The 24,604-nt window shown below is 36.2% G+C and overlaps 3 protein-coding genes and 1 long non-coding RNA gene across 9 annotated transcripts; 2 read left to right on the forward strand and 2 right to left on the reverse strand.

The window, feature by feature from the left end:
* On the forward strand, positions 39 to 489 carry LOC110013176. The gene is made up of 2 exons (XR_002288373.1): positions 39 to 241; positions 324 to 489. It is a non-coding gene; the product is annotated as an uncharacterized LOC110013176 (long non-coding RNA).
* LOC105177873 (glycine-rich domain-containing protein 1-like) lies at positions 1,733 to 6,898 on the reverse strand. Of its 5 annotated transcripts, none has more exons than XM_011101158.2 (10): positions 6,756 to 6,898; positions 6,581 to 6,657; positions 6,227 to 6,400; positions 5,613 to 5,730; positions 5,266 to 5,520; positions 4,629 to 5,078; positions 3,596 to 4,134; positions 2,969 to 3,164; positions 2,670 to 2,837; positions 1,733 to 2,582 (listed from the first exon to the last, which is right to left on the reverse strand). In XM_011101158.2, exons 3-10 carry the CDS (start codon positions 6,382 to 6,384, stop codon positions 1,959 to 1,961), a joined length of 2,508 nt encoding a protein of 835 aa, XP_011099460.1. In that variant the 5' UTR covers positions 6,385 to 6,400; positions 6,581 to 6,657; positions 6,756 to 6,898; the 3' UTR covers positions 1,733 to 1,958. The 5 variants fall into 5 exon arrangements, with proteins under 5 accessions (XP_011099460.1, XP_020554680.1, XP_011099459.1 ...); XM_020699021.1 differs by having other exon boundaries at positions 6,508 to 6,657; XM_011101157.2 differs by lacking the exon at positions 6,581 to 6,657 and adding an exon at positions 6,508 to 6,529 and having other exon boundaries at positions 6,756 to 6,893.
* On the reverse strand, positions 9,195 to 13,068 carry LOC105177875 (uncharacterized protein At4g37920, chloroplastic). 2 transcript variants are annotated; one of them, XM_011101159.2, is made up of 6 exons: positions 12,822 to 13,068; positions 12,473 to 12,738; positions 12,025 to 12,190; positions 11,067 to 11,311; positions 9,809 to 9,996; positions 9,195 to 9,693 (listed from the first exon to the last, which is right to left on the reverse strand). In XM_011101159.2, exons 1-6 carry the CDS (start codon positions 12,979 to 12,981, stop codon positions 9,489 to 9,491), a joined length of 1,230 nt encoding a protein of 409 aa, XP_011099461.1. In that variant the 5' UTR covers positions 12,982 to 13,068; the 3' UTR covers positions 9,195 to 9,488. The 2 variants fall into 2 exon arrangements, with proteins under 2 accessions (XP_011099461.1, XP_020554571.1); XM_020698912.1 differs by having other exon boundaries at positions 9,553 to 9,693; positions 9,835 to 9,996.
* On the forward strand, positions 16,068 to 24,224 carry LOC105177877 (nodulation receptor kinase). Its single transcript, XM_011101160.2, has 15 exons — positions 16,068 to 16,362; positions 16,984 to 17,500; positions 17,908 to 18,383; positions 18,467 to 18,617; positions 18,732 to 18,803; positions 18,880 to 18,948; positions 19,422 to 19,493; positions 19,607 to 19,678; positions 19,818 to 19,996; positions 20,608 to 20,834; positions 21,224 to 21,350; positions 21,436 to 21,504; positions 22,252 to 22,441; positions 22,800 to 22,932; positions 23,713 to 24,224. Exons 1-15 carry the CDS (start codon positions 16,269 to 16,271, stop codon positions 24,046 to 24,048), a joined length of 2,784 nt encoding a protein of 927 aa, XP_011099462.1. The 5' UTR covers positions 16,068 to 16,268; the 3' UTR covers positions 24,049 to 24,224.

Raw genomic sequence — 24,604 nt, forward strand, 5'->3', positions numbered from 1 at the left:
GCGTATATGTATAGTAAGTGGGGGGGGGGGGGGGGGGTGGCAAAGTTTTGTAGAAGCTAAACAAAAGAATATTGGGGGTGGGTTTGAGGTGCAAGGGAAGAAGAGAAAGAATGAATCAACCACCAAAATACGCATATCCCTATCCTGCTCAAGGCCAATATCAAGGGCCTCCAGTCATGCCACCTCCACAGTATTACGCTGCACCTCCGCCCCGCAGAGAACCTGGTTTTCTTGAGGGATGGTACTCTCTCTCTCTTTGTTTTTAATGAGAATATCATAATTTTGTGTGTTAAATTTGAATATTTGTTATTAATAACATGCAGTGTTGCTGCCCTGTGTTGTTGTTTCCTGGTTGACGAATGCTGCTGCGATCCCTCCATCATCTTCATCTGCTGATCTCATAATTCTTTGCGCTACTGTTTCGCACATATTTCTACCTACCTACTCCAATTTATGTTTGCCATCCATTACAACCTGTAACCTTAATCTCACCACTCTCTCTCTCTCTCTCTCTCTCTCTCTCTCATATATATATATATATATGTGTGTGTGTATATTTTAATATCTTCCATTTACAACCAACTTTTATTAATCTCACCCTGTTATTACATAAAGTTAATGATGAGTATAGTATGAGAATATATATAATCCTTGTTATGTACTAAGTTTAACACCCACACAATTTTAAACACGAATTTCTTTTGTATGGAAACCCATTTTGACTTTTGATCCCAACTGCTCTGTTTTTGTGTGGAAAAATATGTAATATGTCGTTAGACCAATCCACCATTATCAAAAGGGGGACTTCAAATTTATTTATTATTTTGGTCCCCACCATTTTGAATTTCTAAGCTTTGCAATAATCTCATTTCACAAGGACCATACATTACACGTCTCCACTTTATTTATTCACTTCCCTACTCCCTCAACTTATTCATGTTTTGGTGTGGGGGGGGGGGGGTGGTGTGTGGGATACAACTAATTATGTGCATCAATCATGTTTATGAATTATGGGAGCATAAATTCGAACTTCATGGACAAAATCGTTTTCGCCTTAAAAGCTTAGGGACTAACCAATTATGAAATTGAAAATGTGAATCAAGAAAATTGTTTCACTTTACACATTATTTTTCCACCAACGCTGTGAAACACGACGGAGTTTTCATTATTGGATGAAAGATCTTTTATCTCACTTTCATGTTACATGTTAGTGGCACATTCACATATTTATTCTCACTTTTAAATTGTAATAGTTCAATGTAATTACATTTTTTAATTTAATCAAATAATACCACTTTAAATCACACATACACGTTACTTGAATGTGTACCAACGATGTGTCATAACAAAAATCCCCATTGCCTCTCTTGTACTTCTTCAATTTGTTTGGAAGACATTTACGATCGCAACCACAATATTATGGATTCAAATTCGATAAATGTGAGTATCTATTTTTATAATAGTGTCTTGTTTATTTGTTCGTTATTTTGAATATGTTTATTAATTTAGAAATATTAGATATATTAAATTAATATTTGAGTTTAAATGTATTAGATTATATTGTAATGAAAAGAATCATATCTTAAAAAAAATAAAAAAATTGTTTGCTTTGAGTTTCGCGAAAAGGAAGAGAAATATAGGGATTGGAGTGAAGTGGGTAAATGCTACAGGATGCGTATTTGATGTCCAGAATGCATTGGTCTCTATATTTCTCTGCTAAAAACGATAATAATTACGGGGATGCTAAGAGCTTTATTCAAAGACAGATGAGAGACAATCAACAATAAGTGGCGGCACTCAACTTGTACACTTTTGCAGTAACAGATTACAACATCTCAGGGTTACAAGACAAACATATACTAATTCCTGGATTTTAGACATAAATGTACAGGAGTTTAGGTACTCTTGTATGCTTAAAACCTCCGACGTCGCACATGTCAGGCCACAACCATCTCATTTCATGCAACGACCACTTCATTTGGGTGTCCATTGATACAGCCATCACCAACACTGTTGGTATTGGCTAATTTGTTGCCGCAGCCCCCACCACAGCCACCGCCGCCGCCACAGCCACCGCATTTTGCCGTTTTGCCACAACTACCACCACAGCCACCGGTACCGCCACAACCACCACCGCAGCCACCGCATTTTGCCATGTTCCCACGGCCGCCGCCACCACCACGACCACCGCATCCACCAGAACCCCCACAACCCCCACATTTTGCCATGTTTCCACAACCACTGCCTCCACATCCACCGCATCCCCCTGATTCGGCGGTCCTGATGCCATTTCCATAACCGCTGCCACATCCCCCACCACAGCCTCCAGCGGAATGTGCTCCATTTGCTGGTATATAAGCATTCTCTTTAGCAGATTCTGCTTTAACATCCGGTTCCTTTTGCCCAGGAGCCAGGTTAGTTTCACTACCTGCTGCAGGGCAGTCAACTTCCTCATTAGGGAGTTCTTTCTTCTTCAGACTTTTGCTGCCCAATATCAGACTATTATAACCTTGTTTCCTCCATATGTTACCAAGTATAAATGCCAGTATGACACCAGGCAGAAGGAACCAGTTTTCTTTGACCTAACACCCGGAAAAGAAAAAACACAGTGAAGAGGGATAAATGCTTCATAAAGTTGAAATAAGTTCCTCGTGAAGAAATTAGATTACCTTGACAGTTCCAGACTTCAAGTCAAGTAATGCCACTGCCCTTCCATACGGGTCTTCAGCAGAGAATTCTACAGCTGTAATTAGGTGATTTTCAAGTTGACGCTCAGATTTATGTTTCTCGCAGCGCCTTGATTCATAATCCAGCCTTCCACCAGGAAAAAGTCTCACCTGTATGAAGAATAAATACAGGAGTCACGACCATCCATGAATTATGAGTCATAATTCCTATAGGCTCTTTGCGTCCTTTTGAAGATTCTTGGTGGAAGAAATATATAACATAAAACAGGGTGAATACTTACAGTCTGAGGACCAGTCAGCTCCAAGATGTGACCATCATCATTGTCTATATTTGGAAGCTTAAGTGACCATGGAGAATTTACCATTGACCATTCTGAATCTGCAGACTCGGCTAGAGTACATGTTTCACCCGATTCCGTGATGCCGACCACCACTCTTCTTCTACATTCTTTCTTGCCCTTTGACTTTCTTAGATCTCTGCAATATGATCATGAAACATTGGGTTGTTAAAATCCAACATCTTCAAGGAAATGAAAGGAATTACTTCACAATCACTATAAAATCAAACATGCCCAAATTTTCAGGTGAATAAATAGATTAAGAGACAGAAAACAATATATGAGATAAAATAACTTGCATCTTATAAAAAATTATCTTAAGGTGTTCTTCAGAAGCTCGGTATGTCTGTTCAGTAAATTACTTCTTTTACTTGAAGAAGATCTCCAACATCATTGAGTACATTATCAAAATTGTCTAAACCAAATAATGCGAACCAGGTTACTTTAAAAAATTGCGACATTATGGCAATTTACAATGATGAAAACTAGATGAATGTCATAAAAGTCCGCACGCATGACAAGTCCTTTAAGACTGCATGTCATGTAAAAGAAATGCAAAAACTTAAGTACCTCATCTGTAGGCTGAGCACGAGCTTTCCAGCCTCGTCAATGACGCTTGACCAACTTTTAGCAAATTGAACTCTCATTGGTAGTGGGAACAAGCAAGAACTTTTTGAGAATGGCCGAGAATGAATCATATGAAGTACATAAGGTGCAGGGATAGGTATAGTAACTGAGATTGCCACCCGTAAGCCAATCGGTTTGGATGCTAGGATATTAGAACTTGGCACCAAGTCCAGCCATTTTTCCACTATAAGATCAGAGTCTGGAGACATGAAGTCTTCCAGAGATATTGAAGTGGTGCCAATACTCTTGGATGACTTGGGTACTGGCAAACTGGATGGCGAGAAGGACATCAGTTCAAAGAGTAGGCTCCCAGTAGGTTGACACTGGAAGGTGGCCACTTGTTTCTCTCCAGATTCAGAGAAAATTGTAAGGCTTCTCTTTGCATTGAAGATCTCATCCGGTTGTGTTTTACTGAAGGACACAAAGAGACTTCCCTTGTGTCCCTCTGGCAGATTCCTCACACTCACAAACTCCATCATGACCTGAAAAATTTGACAAACATATGAACTTTGTCCTTGATTAACAATCATTTTCTTAAGAAGTCACGCAGAAAGGAGAAGAAATCATGTAGAGCACCTACACATGTTTTCCGTTTTACAGATTTAGAGACCTCATGGCTAGGATCAGAAGCCGATGACTACTGTGTTATGTCCCTAAGAAAGACACTGAACTATTATGTATTTGGAGCATGAAGGATGCTATCTGACACCAAATGTTGCATAACAATATATAATAAGAACAAAATCGCGTACGTAAAAATACTTTACAAGATTAATATGTAGCAACAAAACGAAGTCAAAACAATCCTAAAGGACTCAATCACTGTATGTATTCGACGTTGGAGCATTAATTTGCTGCAATATCAGAATACTAAGGATATTGGAGCATCATTGCTGCAGGACAAATAGAAACAGATAAATGTGTTTATGTGCATGTGTGTCCATTCCTGGAAAGTTGTAAGGTCCTTGTGAACTACCTCCATAACTTTCATTGTAGGAAGTATTATTTTCTGGTTTTCATTAGAGGTGGGCACCTCCTTGGTGACAATGCCCCAGTAAGGAGTAGGCCTGACAGGTGAAGGGGCACTACCCCTGTACATAGCTCCAGCTCTCCAATACCTAGAGCCATACATCTCCTCAAACGTCTTGGTGGTTGCAGAAAATCCAACATCCAGTTTCTGACCTTTGGTTCTATCAGAATCAGTGTCATCATGATCTAAAATCTTTCCCATTATTTTCAGAAGATCTTTGCAATAAGAAGCTGGATGTAACTGGTGAGTGTGCCAGATGAGGTCAATGTCATAAGTTGGAACGGAGAAGCTTTTTATGCCTTTCTCCTTGTTTCTCTTGATTAAGTGCAGAAATCCTTTATACCTAGCCACAGCTCCTTGAATATAGCGATTGTCATTCATATGAGTTCTGGAAACCTACAATAGGATATAAGAACATACACAGGGCCTCATGGTGAGAGAACATTGAGAAAAAAAAGTTGATAATGTCACCAAGTAAACACATCTTGCATGACTACAACAATTAAGAAGACAAACCTAGGGACCTAAACATAGAGTAATCTGATTTCCAATGGGGAAACAACATGATAATTGACTTTGTTACCTGATAAAAGAATGGACTTTGTCTCTGAGCAGCTGAGACCAAATCATATTTGGTGTGTTTCTGCACCAGTACTCTTTGTCCACACACATTACCTTGAAGAACAATTTCCACATCCAATTCATAGGGTTCACCTGGAAATAATGTTCCCCAAATTTCTTCAGTTGCCTTTCTTGAACTTCCTTCCAAAGAAGAAACAACATTCTGATTGTCGAGAATTCTCCCATAGAACTCCTCACAATCTTGTTTGTATCGGCCCTGCAAGATGAGATCACAATTTATCTTTTCAATTAAGAGAAGTCACAATATAATGATGACTATGATGGTAAATACACAGCAGGGAAGCATACTGGATTGAGTCTGTGACAGTGCCAAACCCATTCACAATCTAAAGGGACCACCAATGGGCCTTCAAGAAGTTGGGATTCAGAATGTTTTGCCAGCAAGGGAAGCCAATAAGCATTATACCTAATGATCAAAAAACAAGAGTTATTCCTGTCAGATGACATAGCAAAGGCCTCACAAGAAGATGCTATGTGGAGATTGTTGTAATGATGAACAACTTTTCCTGCTTCTGACCTTATGCTATGCAAGAGTGAATCATTTACAATGACAAAAACATATTTTGGTGTAGTATTAAGTTGAGAGTAACACAAAACATTAAAAAGGAAAACCACGTCATCATCCTCTTGTACTTCTACTGAAACCAATGACAAACACCTTTATCTAAACTGATAACAAGAGAGCCTCAATTCAAAGCATCACGAATAACATAAAAAGTCATTCCAATAGGAGAATCATCACAAAATTGCCTATTTTATGTTTGTTTCTGTTGAGCTACAATGCATAACTCTTCTTTCAGTTAAGTAAACAATTGACATTGCATCCATATACATCAATCGTAACAATTAACAACCAAGAGCATAAAAAATTCTGCAGAGCACTTATAAGATCAAGTCCTTGCCTGTAAATGGCCCTATCTAGACCCGGGCCTTCATACAACCAACGGTTTCGGTCAACAGCAGCAAGAAACTTGAGCTGTCTTTTTGCTGCAGAAACAAGGTCTACATTTATCTCAATGCTCTGTGCTTCTTCCCATTCCAACTCCTGCTGACTCTCCATTTTCCAAAGCTTTCACCTATCACACACAATCTGTGTCAGAAGAACACGATTTTCCCCTCTCATCCAAGCCAAGACATGCACACGCTTCCAAACGAAAACTGAACAGAATTTATTTTCACTTACCAGATTCAATGAAGTAAAAGTCCTGCAGGAAACAATACAAATTGAAATAGAGTCAAATAAAAAACTTAATTACCCGAAGAATATATGTCAAGAACTCCAGATTTTCAACAAAGATCACACAGCCCACATACACTAAACCAATAATTATGCCTATAACAACAAGAAGAAGAAATAGTTATGATGATCACAGAAACAATGACGATCAAGAAAGGAAAAACCTTTGCTTGCAAGTTGAGAGGAAAAATCACCGGAAAAATCAAGGAAATTTCCTGATTGGGACGAGCCCGTTGACGTTTACAAAGATTAGCAAATTCCTCGAATGGATTGAGTAATAGCCTAGAGACGTAGTCCATCTTTTATAGTCATCCATGAGCTGAAACAGGTAGCGTAGGAGTACGATATGGATATCTAGTCTGAACAAGTACAAGTTGGAAATCGAGGGACGGAAGTACCCCTAAGAAAACAAACATATACCGGCAAAAGCCTCTCTGTTATTTCCCCGAAACTTACAACTTATTTTTTACTCTTTTAATATTTGATACCATTATAAATATTTTTAAAAATTACAAATACCTTTTAATAATAACTCCGTCCAACATATGACCTTTTAGCTTTTCTTAGTATTTTACCCAAATTTTGTGTTGTATTCTCAAAATGTTCTTTGGGACCTGAATTATAGTTTTTATATATTTTTTTAATAACATTTATGAACATCAAATATATATAATATATATTTTTATAATAATTTTCATTCAAAATTATTTTTTAAAAAAATTAATAATAATAACAACGTTGACATTTTCATTTATCCGTCTAAACATTACATAAAATTGTAGATAATTTCAAATAACAAAGAATTTTTGTAATTCTATCCAATCTAAGAAAGTTCCATGTGATTTACCCTTTAAATAAAATCAATAGGAGTAAGGAGTGTAAACAAGAAGAAAATAAAGCTAATTAATAATAGGAACAAATTGTGTAGATTATTGTAATAATTTTCCAAAATTAAATAAATTTCATTCGTAAAATTAGGGGTGGTAATCTCTTTGTGGTTGTTAGTTTGTAGATTTTCGTGGAATCTAATTACGAATATGTGTTGAATAATCCTTTTCAATATTTATCACACCTAAAAAGACAATTACCAACTTAAGAGTTTGATTTTCATTGTAATTATTTTCAACGCATCAAAGAAGGGTTTTACTTTTACACCATGGACAACTTGCAATTAATAAGCGTGTTTACTTGATAGTACGTGTGTTGTTTGTATTGAACAATATATATTGATTTTACTATAATAGTAAGTGTTGATTAGATTTCGCTTATTTGATACTATTGATCAGAGTATGATTGTTATAATGATTGATAACAGATAGAAATGATACTAATCAATTTATTTCACTTAATAATAATTTATCGCTTTTACTTTAAAAAAATAAGGGCAATTTCACCTTTCATTTATTGTAGAAGAAGCTATAGTTTTAAAAAATCGGGTTCTCTCTCAGTTTTGTTAATAGTTGACCTATAGCATTAATGAGAAATTTGAAAATAATGATTGACTTGTATACTATTTTCAATTAAAGTATAAATAAAAATGAGGGTATTTGGTAATAAAGGAATAGTTATGTAATGTGTATTGAATGTTACAATAATAATAATATGTTGATTGATTTAGAATATATTAAAAAAATAAGAGGATTTGGAAACTTTTGTTTTAGAGTTATGATAACTTTCTATGATTTATAAAGGTAAATTTATAAGACTCGTAAAAATTTATCGAACAGTTTATAAATTCATCAAAATATCAGTGTTCGTCTTATTACAAAAAAACAAAACTCGAGTTAAAAATTAAGATAAAGTGTAGATGTTTCTCAACAAATTGAAGCATATTATGTACAAGATTCCTTGTTAGGAGTAGGGAAATTCTAACTCAATTCAAATTTGATTGAATTTGAATTAATTATAATGCAAGTACGATACACTTACAATATAACAAATCACATAGCAAGTCTATGATGATTGACTTGGTTTGAAAAAGTCTGATTTAGGTAAAAATTTTCTGTCGGCAATATTATCTTCTCACCCGAAATGTAAGCATCGGTCCGGTTCAACATTATTTTCTTCTAATTTGGATGTTGATAAATTATAGAACTATTTGTTCCACTAACCAATTTTAAGTTTCTCAATGAATGAAACTGCGTATATACTTGTTCTCTAGGAATCAAATGAGAATTATAACACCGTAATAGAGTTGACCAAATTATAAAACCATTTAAAGTAAAAAAACATGATGTAATGAAGTGAAAATGAAACATACAATTAATAGTTATTATTACACAGAATACACACATGAATGGCAGCAATCGGGGAAAACTAATGTGGGCAGATTTGGCATATTGCAGTCTGTAAGGGATGTAGTAGTACTATAAAGTATTTTGGGGATCCGCAGTACAGAAAGGTATCTCCAGTGTTGATGTGTACTAGTAACTTATTTCAGTAAAGAACAACCTCAGCTGGACAATAAGCATGAGTTTCTGTTTTGTTCACATGGAACATCCATGCACGCACACATGTTTGGGATGAATGCGTCTGGAATTATGCACGACGACTCGGGAAAGTGATTTGAGTCACTCAAAATGTGTTTCATGTAAATGACGACAAATTAAGGATGTCATGCGGTACATGGAAGATAGGCGAAGGCCCACGATTTGTGACCTTTTGATATCCAATAGATATAATTGATCAAGCGAGAGGCTTTACATTTACAGATTGCTTTATGCAATCACATAGGAACCTTAGTTTACATCTGATGGACGTAATGCCGTATGATATCATTTTCATGAATGATGCATGGTTTGCTTCGTTAACAACAAAGGCAGTAACCCAATTCCGTCAGGACATGGGACCAATTACAAGCCTTTGAAATCAAAACCTAAATTTAATTGATCTCACAAAAGTGAGGCTGGGTGATGACAAGGAGTACCTCATGAGTCCTCTGAGTTTACAGCTGTGCCAGTGTTGGTATTTCGTTCCAAGTACTCCTCTTCAATAGTTTCCTTAAGGATGAAAAGTCTCTGGATGACAACAGGTTGATTCATTTTCCTGGCTTCCCTAATTTCAGTCTCTTCTTTATTGAGATGGTATGCGTCAAGCATGATTTTAATCCACTTGTGCAGCTCCTTCGGAGTTCTGCAACATCAGAGGGACGAAAAGGGAATTCAGAGTCATAATGCATACAGATACTCAAAGTAGACTCACAATCATTTAAGTATGCGTAAACTTGCAAAAAGTATTGCTTTAGTACGAGTATATAGCATTAGATTGTTTGACATCATGTTCATCGCCAGGGGAGAAAGCAGAAGCCAAGGCCGAGAATCGCTCTTCAGGATCTGTGATGTTCAGCAAATACTTGAGGAGCTTAATTTCTTTTGGGGCAATACTCCTCAGACTACTTTGTGTGGCCTTGTATAGACGGTACATTATCTCTTTCACCTGCAAAAATTTGCTTGCAGTTAACCATATAAAAATATCCACCAAGTACTTATGCAGATGATAGGGTGATATTACATATGGCATCTTAAGTTTCAGTTGTTCACCTAAGCACCTAGATCCATGCAACATGATAGCCAGAGCAATTACATTGTACTAAACAATAGCTTTGTACATTCACGTATCACTGTCAAGGTCATGGCATATCCGATGTTCTTCCTTTCTTTCTTTTTCTTCTTTCTTCCTTTTCTTTTTCCCCCAGGAGAAATTCTCATGAGATATTATCTGCACTTGTCCTAACTTCTAAACGCACATTTTGCTGTTAGTGGTACTAATTCATCAACTTCAGCCTTGCCCAATCTGTACCCTATTGCCAAATTGTTGTAACCAAACTATCTTAAGAGCACCTTGCCTCAAGAATAATTGAAGCAATCCCATAATATCCTTACACGCATGCCTAGAGTCGAACACATGCAAATTTGTACCTGCCACGTCCAAATACTCTAAACCAGTAGGATTACTCATCTCCAGAACTTTGCTTAAGGTGCAATAGTATGAAAGCGATAGTTATGCGGAACATGCTCAAGCTAGGGAACTTGGATTCAAGTGCAAGTACTTATTAGGTAAGTACATCCAGGACTTCAACACTCGTGATACACAATCAGTGCTTGACCTCTACTCTAAATTTGTACTTTATCTAGTTTTACCTCTAGATGCACACCAAGAGTAAATTATTCACATCCAAGTATCCACTTAACCAAAGATCGAGGCATGCATCTTTGATGTGAATACCAAAGTGGAATAGAGGATCCAAACTCCACAAATAGTATAATGCATTCATGCTTATTACTTTGTCAAATCTATTTAAGATCTCATCAAGTGTAATGGACACTGTAAAGATTTTTAATGAGGAAAAAGCAGAAATTAGCAGAAAATGAGAATAATGATAAAAGATCAAATATTAGACAGCACCATGTTTTACTTCTCACTCTCTAAATATCACTCTCCATGTGCACTGATAAGTTGGATTGCAGTTTTTCTTGAGCTATCAAACACAGAGAAAATTTTAATACCTCATTTCTCATGGTAGTTGATTCCTTTGCTGATGCCCAAGCACCATTTATCAATAAAATCAAAGAAGAGTCGAGTTCTTTTGCCTTGGCTAGGCTTTTTATCTTCTCACATGCCACATCTAGTGAAGGAGAATTCAAGATGTCATCAAACTTTGCCTGGGCAGTGTCTAACGTACCCACAATCTCCAGAGTGTTATCAAAGGCACTGACTGCTGCTAAGCATCTAGCCCCCAGTCGGGCGACCGCTGCTCAATGAAAACGATACATGTATGCTCATAGTGATAAATTCAGATAAATAAACATATAATTAACACTGAAAAAGAACAGCAAAAGTAATACTTTGTAGCTGAATGAATACTGACAAGTAAAATTGAAATGTATGGCCTCCAGAATAGATGATAATGCAAGTCCACCGTTTTAAAAGATTTACCAAACAGCACGCGGACATGGATGTCCAATGTACATTATACATCCATAAATATAATATACATATATAACAGACCATGCCATTATGTACCAGGAAATGGAATTATTGAAATATTAGTGCAAGCACAAAGTTAAAGATGTTCATAACAGTGACGGTGTTGCGGTGCCAGATTTCTATCAGATGTGATAAAATCAAATGCCATTACCTCCATCCAGTGTGTGTTAAACCATGTAGAACCATAAGCAATCTTCCAAAAAAGTGAGGGAGTATAATCCTCCTAAATACTTGAAACTCCCCTAGATGTTCTCAAACAGAAGTATATAGTAACGACCTATACCATATTATTTCCGCCGAAATGTTCAACCAAGTAGCACAATGTCCTGATTCCCCTGGAATCACATGAACCACTTATACGCACCATCTAATATGCTATAAAACAATGTCTGTTTCCTGGATAATCCAACCCCATTATGGAACAAAATTTTTCTGTCTGTACTTGGGTTGGATATGATAAGTAGGATAAAACATTACCATCTCGGTCCTCCAAGCTGTCATAGGTTTCTGAGAGCAAAGTGAGATGGCGAAAGAAATCCCCGGTAAAGTCCCCCCGTCGCTTTGCTACAATAGCATTTATATCCGTAGGATTATCTTGTATCTCTTTCAGAAGTTCAGCATGCGTTTCCATTTCATCATCAATCTGCAATGTTCATGTTTGATCAAGACATACTCAAAGGATTCTAATCCTCAGTGCTAAAACATGTCGTCCAAAATTAAGAAAAAATGGTTCATTTTTCTACGTTAACAGTTTATAACAAACTACTGAACACAAAAATCCCACAAAAGCAAAACCAGATTTTGGAATAAGTACAATTACTTGAATCAGTTAAAACATGAAAGCGGACGTTCAAAGTTCACGGTTCACAGTAAACGTCAAAATAGTAACATCTTTCATAGAAAAAGAGGATCAAGGCACTAATACCTTTCGAACTTTCCTCGACAAATCAATCAACTTTTGCTTCATTTGGGAATCATTTTCAGCATCGGCCCTCACTTTACACCGATTATAGAACCTCTCCCGATACTTGGCCCACTCCTCTCTGAAAATCAGGTATCTTTTCCAATCCTTAGACTTGGGTTTCTCGTTCAAGAAAACATCGATCATCTTATCGCAGAACCGGGTTATCGTGTACCCATCTGCAACCTCAACCTCTGCTTCTGCTGCAGACACACTACTCGCCAAGACTCCTGAGTCGAATTGAACACAAAACATAAATTGCAAACAACAAAGAAGTAAAAATGAGTGAGTAAAAGACCTCAAGCGAGCTCACCCATTGTTCTTCTTGATTTAGTGGGTGTGGGGCTGTGGAAATTCTGAGAGGCCAGAAAAACAGGGAAAGGAAATACGGCGGGTAACTTTGACGAATCCAGCGGTGATTCTGTACGGAATGTTAAGAGAGTGGAGCTGAGGGGTGAGAGCTTAGAGGCCATAGCAATAGCAATGCTGTGTTTTTTGCTTTCGAGCTGCGTAAGGAGATAAAGTGATTAATTGGGACCTCAAACGGCGTCGCTCCCCACCGTTTCTTAAAACCCGCTTTAAACCCCTCCGGGGTCCGGTCTCCGGTCTCCCTGCCCACCTTTCAGAAACGACGTCGTGCTGGATTTAATTCCTTCTCTTCAATATTTTAAATTTTCTCCTTTCAAAAAAAAAAAATATTTTAAATTTTCTATTATGCTTTTATCATAAAGAAGAACTACACCAAAATGCTTATATCAAAGAATAGTGTAACTTATTTTAATTACGGAAAATTGTAAACATAGGTACAAGATAACACATTTATGTAAACGAATCATAGTTTATCTGTCAAAATTCGACCATCCCACTTCAATTTTCTTTATAATAATATTTATTTCTATAATTTAAATGATTAAACCTTATTTGATCTTAAAAATATCCAATCAAATCTAACAATCTTCAATTGATACTATAAATAATTATAATAAAAATATAATAATTGATATTACAGACATTAATGCTAGCGGAGTAAGTGTGACTGTGTGAGGTTTATAGGAATGTCATAATTGAATCTCGGAACTAGTTGTGAGTGTTTCACTATTTTCACATAAGAAATTGAATATTCTATTTTTTTAATATTTGATATATATTCATATGACATATATTTATAAACATATGAAACTTTTTGTATATTTTACTTATACTTACATTACATATAATACATACAAATGTATTTTTGTGAAATAGTTTCAAGTTTCAATGTATACATAATAGTATATGCATGAAAGTTTTAATATTTCAGAGTTTAAAATATGCATATATAAATTTATTAAAAAAATAATCTTTTAATAATATTTTTTATATTTATAAAGTTAAAGTAGTATTATATTTTTTTTTATATTTGATTAAAAAAATGCTACACCCATAATTTTCTGGGATATTTTACATTTCCATAAAGTTTAGTATTGGCCATTTAATTTTTAGGAAGCATCTCACTTGCCCTTAATTTTCAAATTTAAGATATATAAGATGTGTATATCGACTTCCAATTTTGGTCTGTCTGCATATTAAATATGAAAAGCCTAGAGAATAATATAATGTAGTCTCAATTTATTCATCTGAATAAAGAAAGAGACTCGGACCAATGTCTTCGCGTATATAATTCTGAACCGACAGAGTTTAATGCCTGGAATATGCCGAACCCCGTTAAGACCAATAACGGCTTGCGACCTGTCAAGTATAAGATAATTAAATGTGGTTGGAATAAGCAACAGCTAAGTAATAGAAATAATTACACCGTTCTTCTTGAAATTTGATGTAATTATATGTCAATTTTTTGTAATTTGAAAAATTTATTTGATTTGCAATGCGTCAATAATAAATCAATCGATGTAAATATGAATTTTCATTCATACTTTTTGGTTGATATCTACAAATTTTATGAATTTGACTAAGGGATGAATTTTTTTATTGGATAAAAACAAACATTAAGAGTAGATATAATATTTCAAGTAAAAAAAAAAATTTAAGTATAATTAACCCAAAGCTCAACAGAGGAATTATTTCTAAATAATATAATTAGGTTTAACGAGTGTAGAACGAGTTTAGAGGATCATTATTACACGATTCATGTCATTGGTACATTTTGAAAAATCAAAATTCTTGTCATTTACTTTGTGATTGACATCAATTTTCTTATAGTGAAGTCAAACTGGTAAAATACTATCTTTAGCATGTTTGCTCTAATCATGAAATGCAGGCTTCAAAGACAGCCTTCTTCCATAATGAGATAAGCCCTTCGTAATTACTGTTTGTCCCCAAGGAATAAGACATCTATTTCACTTAAAGGGATAACAGTGGCCAATTTTTTTGCACTAGAAAATAGACTCAATGCACAAATATCGGGTGCAGCATGAATTTAACTCTTAGATAGTCAAGAAAATACGAAGAAATTTATGATATATATAGGTCTCCAAAAGTCATAACATAACTTCTTTTTCTCCCCCTATGAGTTAAAAGTCAATTAACTAAAATATTTTCAGCTTCAAGACATGATGAATCTTGAGGACCAGCATGTTCCCAAACATATACTACAGTACTCCTCTAGAATGGTCACCAGCAATTTGAAATCAAAATTAAAACCATTTCACTGCCAAATGTCTCAAATCTAGCACCACTCTACTCTAACAAACAAGGTTTATTCGACCAATTGGGTCAATATTTTCAAAATATATAATAGAAAATCTAAAGTCAATGTGCTACTCCAGGACATACAGAACCAGAATAACTTCTCCCAACTTCTCAAGAATAATTGGTCAGAGTATTTCCCTTTTCCCCTTTACTTCGGAAGCAATTTCCAGAGTATGCGAACAAAAAGTAATGCTTAATCTTCTTGTGTTTGATTATTTATTGGTAGACAACCTAGATAATATTAGCTTAATTAGACATGGATTGAATTGAACTCAATTGACCCAGGAAAACACTACAAGTTAGAGACATCTATATCTTTCCAGTCTGTAATACATAGCATTCCTCTCATAAATTTATCACCTGCCCACCTCATTCTTGTTCATTGTTATTCTGATCATTCCTTCAAGGATAAATTATGACACGAATAAGGATGTGTAATCTAGTGTTTTTGCGTGCATTTCGACTTAATAATTTTGAGTTGGTAAAACATTTCAAATGTAGAACCTATAGAGTGGCCTATTTGTCAATATATGGTTGGACGTAAATCATATTCTGTATGCGATTAATTAATGGCTAATCTCATTACCTGGATGTTGCGTTCTAAGGTAACAGACAAGGGGAGAGACGGATTTCAGACAAGGATGAACATTTATAAGTAAATGGTTGCTCCGCCCTATTATTTTATTTTATTACTAAAATATATGCTAACAGTAAAGAAATATCAACTACACCAAAAACAACAAAATATTAATCATAGAGGGTATTAGTTAGAAAAACCTTGCTATAAAATTTATAGTCTTTGAAATAAAAATTGTTATATCTCTAGCCTCCTATCAGGGCTTCAGTAGTACCAACCTCCAAAGTCAAACTGGAAAACGAATCAACATCTTCTTCAAGTCCTTGTCTGTTTGTCTCTGATGCCCGTTTGTCTGAAGGGAATTCCAGGTCTTCCCTGAGACAGTCACAACAGAAAAACATAAGGTGAATTTTCGCGGAAAAAGAAGAAAAAGAATTTTCCGGTTAATGATCCTCAAATAACCCCGATGGGGCGACCTTCTCTGATGATTATAGGATGATGGAAGGGTTGGATAATGTAAATACAAGACTGATCAGCTGTGGCATCATCTTCATATTCCTGTTCATTCAATCTAATTTTGCACAAGAAGGTGCGTTTTATTTTCAATTTCTTTTTTTATTGTTCTGCTTCTCCTTCTACATCTTGAATAATGGAATGAATTTAATTGCTGAGCAAAAACTGAGAAGAAATAAAGCAAATCTTCAAGAAGCAATTGTAATGCATGGTTTTAGCAACTTCAGTCGTACGCTTGTGATGACTACATATGCATTGAATTATGACATCCAGTTTCCTATACTAGTTTTCCAATTTATGCAAGAACCGATCAGGACAACAATACTATTTTCTTGTCACTAGTATAATGGTTATAAGATCAATAAGGCGAAAGTATTGAAGCCAGTTACAGCATAGTTTCTTTTGTTCTCCCCGGAAAGGAGAGTGGAAACCAGATAGTTCATTTTGTTCTCCCTCGGAAGGAGAGATGGGGCTTGGATTCAGCATTGGAAGGGTGGGGGGGAGAGAGCAGTATGATTTATGAGTTTGGTTTTGAAGTAAAAAGGTAGGTAGCTAGAAGAATGTTTTGGCTCACAAATAAGAATAGAAGAAATGAATTGTAGGTAATCTTCTGGTAAAAGTAAGGCTTCCTTAAACAACATTTTGAGTTTATACAAATTGCTAGAGAGCACTCACATTTTTTGACAATCTTGGGCAGAATCTATTAGCATACAGTGTTGTGCTGATGCTACGTTTAAAGAACCACATACCAATATCAGTTACATATCAGATGAAAGTTGGTACCCTGACAAGAGAAGTTGCCAAGACACAGTCTGGAGTGGGCACGACAACCTGAATAAAGCAAGATTTTTTAATGGAGGATACAGCAGCAAATGGTGTTACAGTTTGCCAACAAGGAGTGGTGTTGCCTACCTAATTAGAGGAACATTTCCTATCAACAATCTGGAGGCATCTCCTCCAGACATCTTTTTCAATGTTTCGGTTGGTGTGACAGAAATAGAGAGAGTGAATTCTATAGGTAAACCGAGGGTTGAGGGAATATTCAGAGCTACCAGTAACTACACTAACTTCTGCTTAGTAAAAGGCAAAGGGGCAGCATACCTTTCGAAGCTGGAACTACGATCTTCACATCCAGATTATGTCAAAAGAAATCCTTCAAGTGTACTCAAACTTGTAGACCGGGCAGATACAGGAAACCTAGGATCTGAAATCAGGTATGCTCCCATACAAATCTTATACGAAAAATGTGAAATGGAACATTTAACCATACAAAAGAGTACAGTAGAGGAAAAGCTTTTGCTATTCAGCATGGTGTGGCATAGATTTATTTCAAATGAAAGCTATTGAAGTCATTATGACATATTCAGTACCTGACTTACTATCAACATGCTAATACTCCAGCACTGCATAGTGCCAAGTCAATGCTTCTTGTACTGATACACTAATCTGTAAACATAGAGATGAAAACATCTTTTTTCTCATTGCTATGATAGCCATTGTAAAAGTTTCATAAACAGATAAAAAGGTTCCAGACTCCTGACATCTAACGACCATTCAGACCAAACAAGGTCTTTGTATCACAACACTAATGCTTTTTTGTTCCCCATGCTTGAGATCTCAGGTATCCAGTTGACCCATATGATCGAATCTGGAGATCAGACTCATATCCTGATTCAACAGCTAACTACATATCATCATCCACCACCTATGTCAATTTGACCGGTGTAAACAGTATATTGCCTCCTCTTGAAGTATTGCAAACAGCTCTAACCCACCCCGAACGATTAGAGTTTCAGTACAAAAACCTTGATGCAGGGACATATAATTACAATCTCTACCTCCACTTTCTTGAGCTTGATGACTCTGTTCAAGCTGGGCAAAGAGTGTTCGATGTATATATCAACAATGAAAAAAGGCAAGCGGTTGACATATTGTCTGGTGGTTCGCGTTACTCTTCAGTTGCTTTGGACTTCACAACAAATGGAGTCCTCAATCTGACCTTGGTCAAAGCCTTAAATTCTCAGTTTGGACCAATCTGTAATGCTTATGAGATTTTGCAGGATTATCCAAGAAATGCAGAGACAGATTTGGACGAAGGTACTCCATGCATTTAGATTAGCTAATCTTTCAAATAACAGCAAAAATTTACATATGACTAAGATTCTCAATCATATACTCAGTGGATGCAATTGCCAAAGTGAAGAATGAGCTATTTACCCACAATGAAAATAGTGAATTGTTGAAAGCTTGGTCGGGAGACCCTTGTCTCCCTCTTCCATGGCATGGTTTGACTTGTGAACCTCTCAATAGTGCATCTGTTATCACTAAAATGTAAGTTGCTTCAATAAAGACAGTCCAATCATCTCATGCTTGTCCACTTTCATTGCATTATTCCGGCAAACAATGTGTCCCGACAATGAATATTTGTTGCATGTACTGTCCCAGGGATTTATCCCTCAGCAGACTCGCAGGACCACTACCTCCCAGTATCACTGAGCTGATTTACCTGAAGGAATTGTATGGCTCAGCATTCCTTATTGTCTAGTTTATGATGATTTAGCACTTCCCACTGATGATGAATGTTAAAATGCAGGAACTTGAGCAACAATGGGTTCAGCGGCACAGTACCTCAGTTCCCAGCTTCATCCATGTTGACCTCACTGTAATGAATCTACTCAACTACAAGTGTCATACTTCTGCTCACTAGAATTTGCTTAGCTTCAGGAAATTGAGGTTTAAGCATGAGAGATCTTCATTTCTACCAGTTATAAAGCAGGAAACTTCAGTTCTACCCCAAACAACTAAGATCTAGAAATTTCAATTGTCTTCCTACCAAATTACCTATGCATCACATGGTCGTATACATTCACATGCAAAATAAACTAAAAGAATTGTGGAAGTCGGCTAGGGTTGTTTAACACATTAAACATTCTCTATGATCTTAGGAACTTCAGATAAATCTTTTCTCTCTGTTAGAAATGATATCAACATCCAGGAATAGTCATCCTACTAGAAATGTGGGCAGAAGCCATATGCATGTGCATGATATGAAAGTATAACCAGGACCATGGAAAACTATTTGCATTCTGAGTATTAGACACCAGAAATCTGTTAATTCCTTTTCATTTTTTGTAGGGATGTTAGCCACAATGATCTCACAGGAAACATTACATGGTCAATCACCGCAATGCCCTATTTGAAAACATTGTAAGTGTATGTATAAACATTTTAGAACATCTTCAGTGATTGCTACTTCTGGTTTTGTCAGGTTATACGTTCGAAATTTACCTAACTCAGCATCTCTTTTCTTCTTCATCTAGATATTTTGGATGCAATCCTCACTTGAATAAAAATCTTCCTTCAAGCCTAAACAAATCAAATCTGACCACAGAGTAAGATATTTATGCTTTTAGAAGTCCAGAAAATGTCATATGCAGCAACAGATGTAATGTCCGTCCGCTCCATTTTGCATATGCACACTTGACACAGAATTTGACTCCTTTTCGCTTGGTTTCCTGTTTATATGTTTAGCAAAGGGATGTGCAATGCCCATCTATCCTCTCGTCCAGCTCATGGAATTGTCATCGGCACAATTGTAGGTGGATCCTTGTTGGTTATGACCATTGTTGGAGTGTGTTTGTTCTGCTTGTGCAGAAACAAAATGAAGGCACTGCAAAAGTTCGATGCGAAAGGGCACATGATGTCAAAAAGTAAGCACACAGAAAATTTTAAGTGAATTTATTTTGACTCGTGTTAAAGTAGATCATATGATAAGAGAGATAAGAACTTTAACATATTTATCTTTTCCTGTCTAAACTTCAGGACATAACATTTTATGCACAGAAAATCCACATTTTTATGAATCTAATTGTATAGACAGAGACAAAAAACTATGGTGTATCAATCAGCACCTACAACATTAATAGCAAAACATATTTCATATGCAACATAAATTTAACACAATAGCATTTTGAAGCATGACGGAGCTATTCAGCAGTAGAACATCAGTCCCCAACCAAAGAGGATTTTATTTTCAAATTAAGACATTTAGTTTGAAAAAATTTAATAGTAGGAAATTATTCTATTATGCCATCATGAATAACTTTTCGTTTATTTAATAGATGAAACTAGGAACGATACAACAGATATTGCATGATAAATTTCTGGTCTCACCAAATTTTCTCTTGTACTGCATAATGGGCTATTGTTTGCAAATTAAACGCCCAAAAAAAGGGCATCAAGCAAGATGTAGCTGAGACTTGCAACCATCCCCTCTTCACTCCTTAATCCATTTTTATAACCACATTCTTTTCTAATGCAGATGCCGTCTACTCAGTAGCAAGCACAGAAACTTTCGCCAGAAAATCAATTTCTGTCCAGAATTTCACACTGGAGTACATAGAAACTGCAACACAAAGGTACCAAACTTTGATAGGTGAAGGTGGATTTGGACCAGTGTATCGTGGCACTCTACCTGATGGTCAAGAGGTGGCTGTGAAGGTCCGATCAGCCACCTCAACCCAAGGAACCCGTGAATTTGAAAATGAGGCAAGTCCTCTGCAACCTGTACTACTTAACCAACAAGATTGCTGTTTACATTATGCATATTCCATTTTTCCATTTATTTCAGCTAATCTGAAAATTAAAACTTTGGGTTACATCCAGGAAATTAGGTTCCTAACTCTTCAGCGTCCATCACTTCACCCATAGGACTGCAATTCATTCGAAGTGCTGAGTAGACTAAACTACATCACTTAATTCACTAATCATGAATTTATAACATATCTTCAGCCTTGGAACTTCTGCAATAAATTAAGTATCTTGTGATAAGCAATTACCTTACTCTTTCCAGTTTAGGAATGGACCAACAAATATGTACATGCTGCATGCATGAATAATTGAGCCTAGCTGACAGTTGTTACCAATTGCTTGTACAGCTGAACTTGCTCTCAGCTATTCGGCATGAAAACTTGGTCCCACTGATTGGCTATTGTTGCGAGAATGACCAACAAATTCTTGTCTATCCTTTCATGTCTAACGGCTCACTACAAGATCGCTTATATGGTAAATTTCACTTATATTTCTAACTCTTTGAAACTAGATCTGATTAGGAATTAGTATTTATTTCTTCCTATTCACTATTTAACAGGAGCAGCAGCAAAGCGCAAAACTCTGGATTGGCCAACAAGACTTTCCATTGCTTTAGGTGCTGCAAGAGGCAAGTAACAGTTTCAATCTCTAAAACTAGAAATTTTCAACTTAATCAATCTCTTTTTCTTCTGAGCAAGTAGTCACAGTTTCAATGATAGGAGTTGTTTCTGTTCAGTTCACAGTAGTAACTATAAGACTAGAAAGCTTTCAAACAATGACAGAAAAACTGTGCTTCTCTATATCTGATATTATCATGATAATTAACATAATTAACACATAGAGTATCTTAGTGGCTATGTAACACAAAATGTTGATGTGGAGGTCTCTGCTTATATGCTTATTGAACTTCAGGTAATTTTAAAGTGAACATAAAGTGGTTATACTGCGTACTTATGAATTTAGAAAAGCAAAATACACAAATCAAAAGGTGGGCGAAGAAGTAGCTCCATCCGGCTGTTAGTCAAAAAAACAAAAAGGAAAAATGTGGTGCTTGCCTATGCAAAGATCACAAGAATCACCACACTGAATGACAAAATATCTGCAAGAAGCTAATTTGGCATAAATTGGGACAAGTTATTTTTAAAGCCAGCATTTCTTCAGCTATTTAGATCCTTGCATTTGATGACCCTGTCAAATAAGCAAGCAGTCAGAAGCAAGTCAAGAGTTTTAGGTCCACCTAAATTATTGGCAAGTATAATCTATAGATGCTTTTGTTCCAGCAGTACTAATATCACAGAATGAGTCTCATTTCCGTCCATCTTTATGTTTTCTCTTGTTTACAAACAAACTGTCTAAAGAACATCATATTGTTCAGGTTTAACATATCTTCACACCTTCTCGGAGCGCTGTGTTATTCATAGAGATGTAAAATCAAGTAATATACTACTGGATCATAGCATGTGTGCAAAGGTTGCAGACTTTGGATTCTCAAAATATGCACCTCAAGAAGGGGACAGTGCCACTTCCCTAGAAGTAAGGGGTACTGCTGGATACCTGGATCCCGAGTAAGTATACGATATCCCACACTTCTGGAGAAAAAGGGAACAACTTAATTGTCAAAAAACATTTGAGTAGAGTAGGATGAAATTGGAAGTTTTGGAGCAAGAATTGGAGCTCTGTTCTAATTTGGACTGATTTTTCATGAAGCTAGTTTCACAAATCCAGTTCCATGCAACCAAATGTACATTGCAGTTTATTTTTCCATGGCACGAGCATATGCCCTAAACATGAGCAATTAATCTAGAATCAACATAAATACAAAATGGATCATATCATCATAAAGAAGTCCTGCAAATCCATTTCATCACATCATTGCAACCCTAAGCACCCAGGAGTTTATAAGCTTGTCTCCTCCAATTCCAGGTATTATTCGACGCAGCATTTATCTTCAAAAAGTGACGTCTTTAGCTTTGGGGTTGTTTTACTGGAAATTGTAAGTGGCCGAGAACCTCTCAATATAAGCAGGCCGCAAAGTGAGTGGAGCTTGGTTGAATGGGTAAGCTCTGGTTCTGAGTATTCTACCTTAAACATAGAACATGCCTGCGCTTTTATAGTTTTAATTGCTGAAATAGTAAAATCAACACTTGTTCTCTGGGCAAAGCAACAAGGACCTATTAGACAATGGTTAGTAAATTACAGTCTAATTACCAACACATGAACTACTAGTTAAGTATCTTAAAAACCTGCAATAATTCCTGTACTTACTTGCTTCCGTGGCGGAGGGGGGGGGGGGGAATTTACATGCAAATAATTTTGTGAATAAATGTAACGATAGACCTCAGAAAGAGGTTGACAGTGTTTTTAGACACATAATACTCTTCTAGTCAATAACGTAGCGGGGGGGGGGGGGGGGGGGGGAATTTACATGCAAATAATTTTGTGAATAAATGTAACGATAGACCTCAGAAAGAGGTTGACAGTGTTTTTAGACACATAATACTCTTCTAGTCAATAACGTAGCATACAGATTTATATTAACTTATCATATGCTAAATAAGTGTCAGTTCAATTATCTGAATAGAAAATATACACCTCCCCCAAGCTGTGATGCATTGCAACTTCAGTCTTTCTTTTACGAGAACGTACTAATGGAAGTCACTTGTCAAGAGTACTCAAGCAAATTGTAACAGAGAGGAGATAAATAAATAGCAAGACAACTCTCATCACATCACTGCAGAAAAAGAAACCAGATTTTAGGTTGCTTTCTCCATTATTTGATTGGAAAGTTTATTGATTTTAGAAGCTAACCATATATATGGGGATTTTTTACATACAGGCAAAATCTCATATAAGGAACTCAAAAGTCGAAGAAATAGTAGACCCTAGCATAAAGGGAGGCTACCATGCTGAAGCAATGTGGAGGGTCGTTGAGGTAGCTTTGGCATGTATTGAACCCTACGCGGCTTATCGTCCATGCATGGCTGACATTGTTCGTGAGCTTGAGGATGCTTTCATTATAGAAAATAATGCATCTGAATATATGAAATCCATTGAGAGCTTTGGAGGATCCAATCGCTACTCTATAGAGAGGCCAATTGTTATACCACCAACTCCAATTCCAGCAGAAGCATCCCCTATTCTTTTGCAACCACCTCCTCCACAGCCACGATAGACATTTGAGTTATTTGAGGTCATTAATTAGCAAACAGAATCTGATTATGAAATTATTCAACTTAATCATCCTTTCAGTTTGGGTAACATTGAGAGCATGCCAACTGATATGTACACTATTTGCATTTTATACCAGTTTCTACTATTACATGTGTATATACTAAAACAGTTGGTCTATACGCGTTCAGCTCATATTCATGAAACTGAACCACTGGTATTTTTGGAGCCAAAAGAAAACTAATGAGTCAGCTGTCTGGGCATTGAATGATCCTAGATTTTCCATGCGATAAACCCTAGAAACTGGCAATAAGTCAAAATGCCATTATATGGGAGTTTCTTCTACCAGGAAGCAGTAACAGAATTATTTACAATAAAGCAAAAAAACCAAACGTCTCGCGACTCGACACAGAAATGCAACCATCGCCAACTGTAAAGCAATAATCTAAATACATGGAAGGTATATTTAACTGAGTTGAGCTCCCCCTGAAATATTGTAAGATTTCCCACTGACAAACTCTATATTCTTCACTTAGAATTTCTCATGTTCTTTGCTATCA

This window comes from Sesamum indicum, linkage group LG15 (assembly GCF_000512975.1).
Source record: "Sesamum indicum cultivar Zhongzhi No. 13 linkage group LG15, S_indicum_v1.0, whole genome shotgun sequence".
Lineage (NCBI taxonomy): Eukaryota > Viridiplantae > Streptophyta > Magnoliopsida > Lamiales > Pedaliaceae > Sesamum > Sesamum indicum.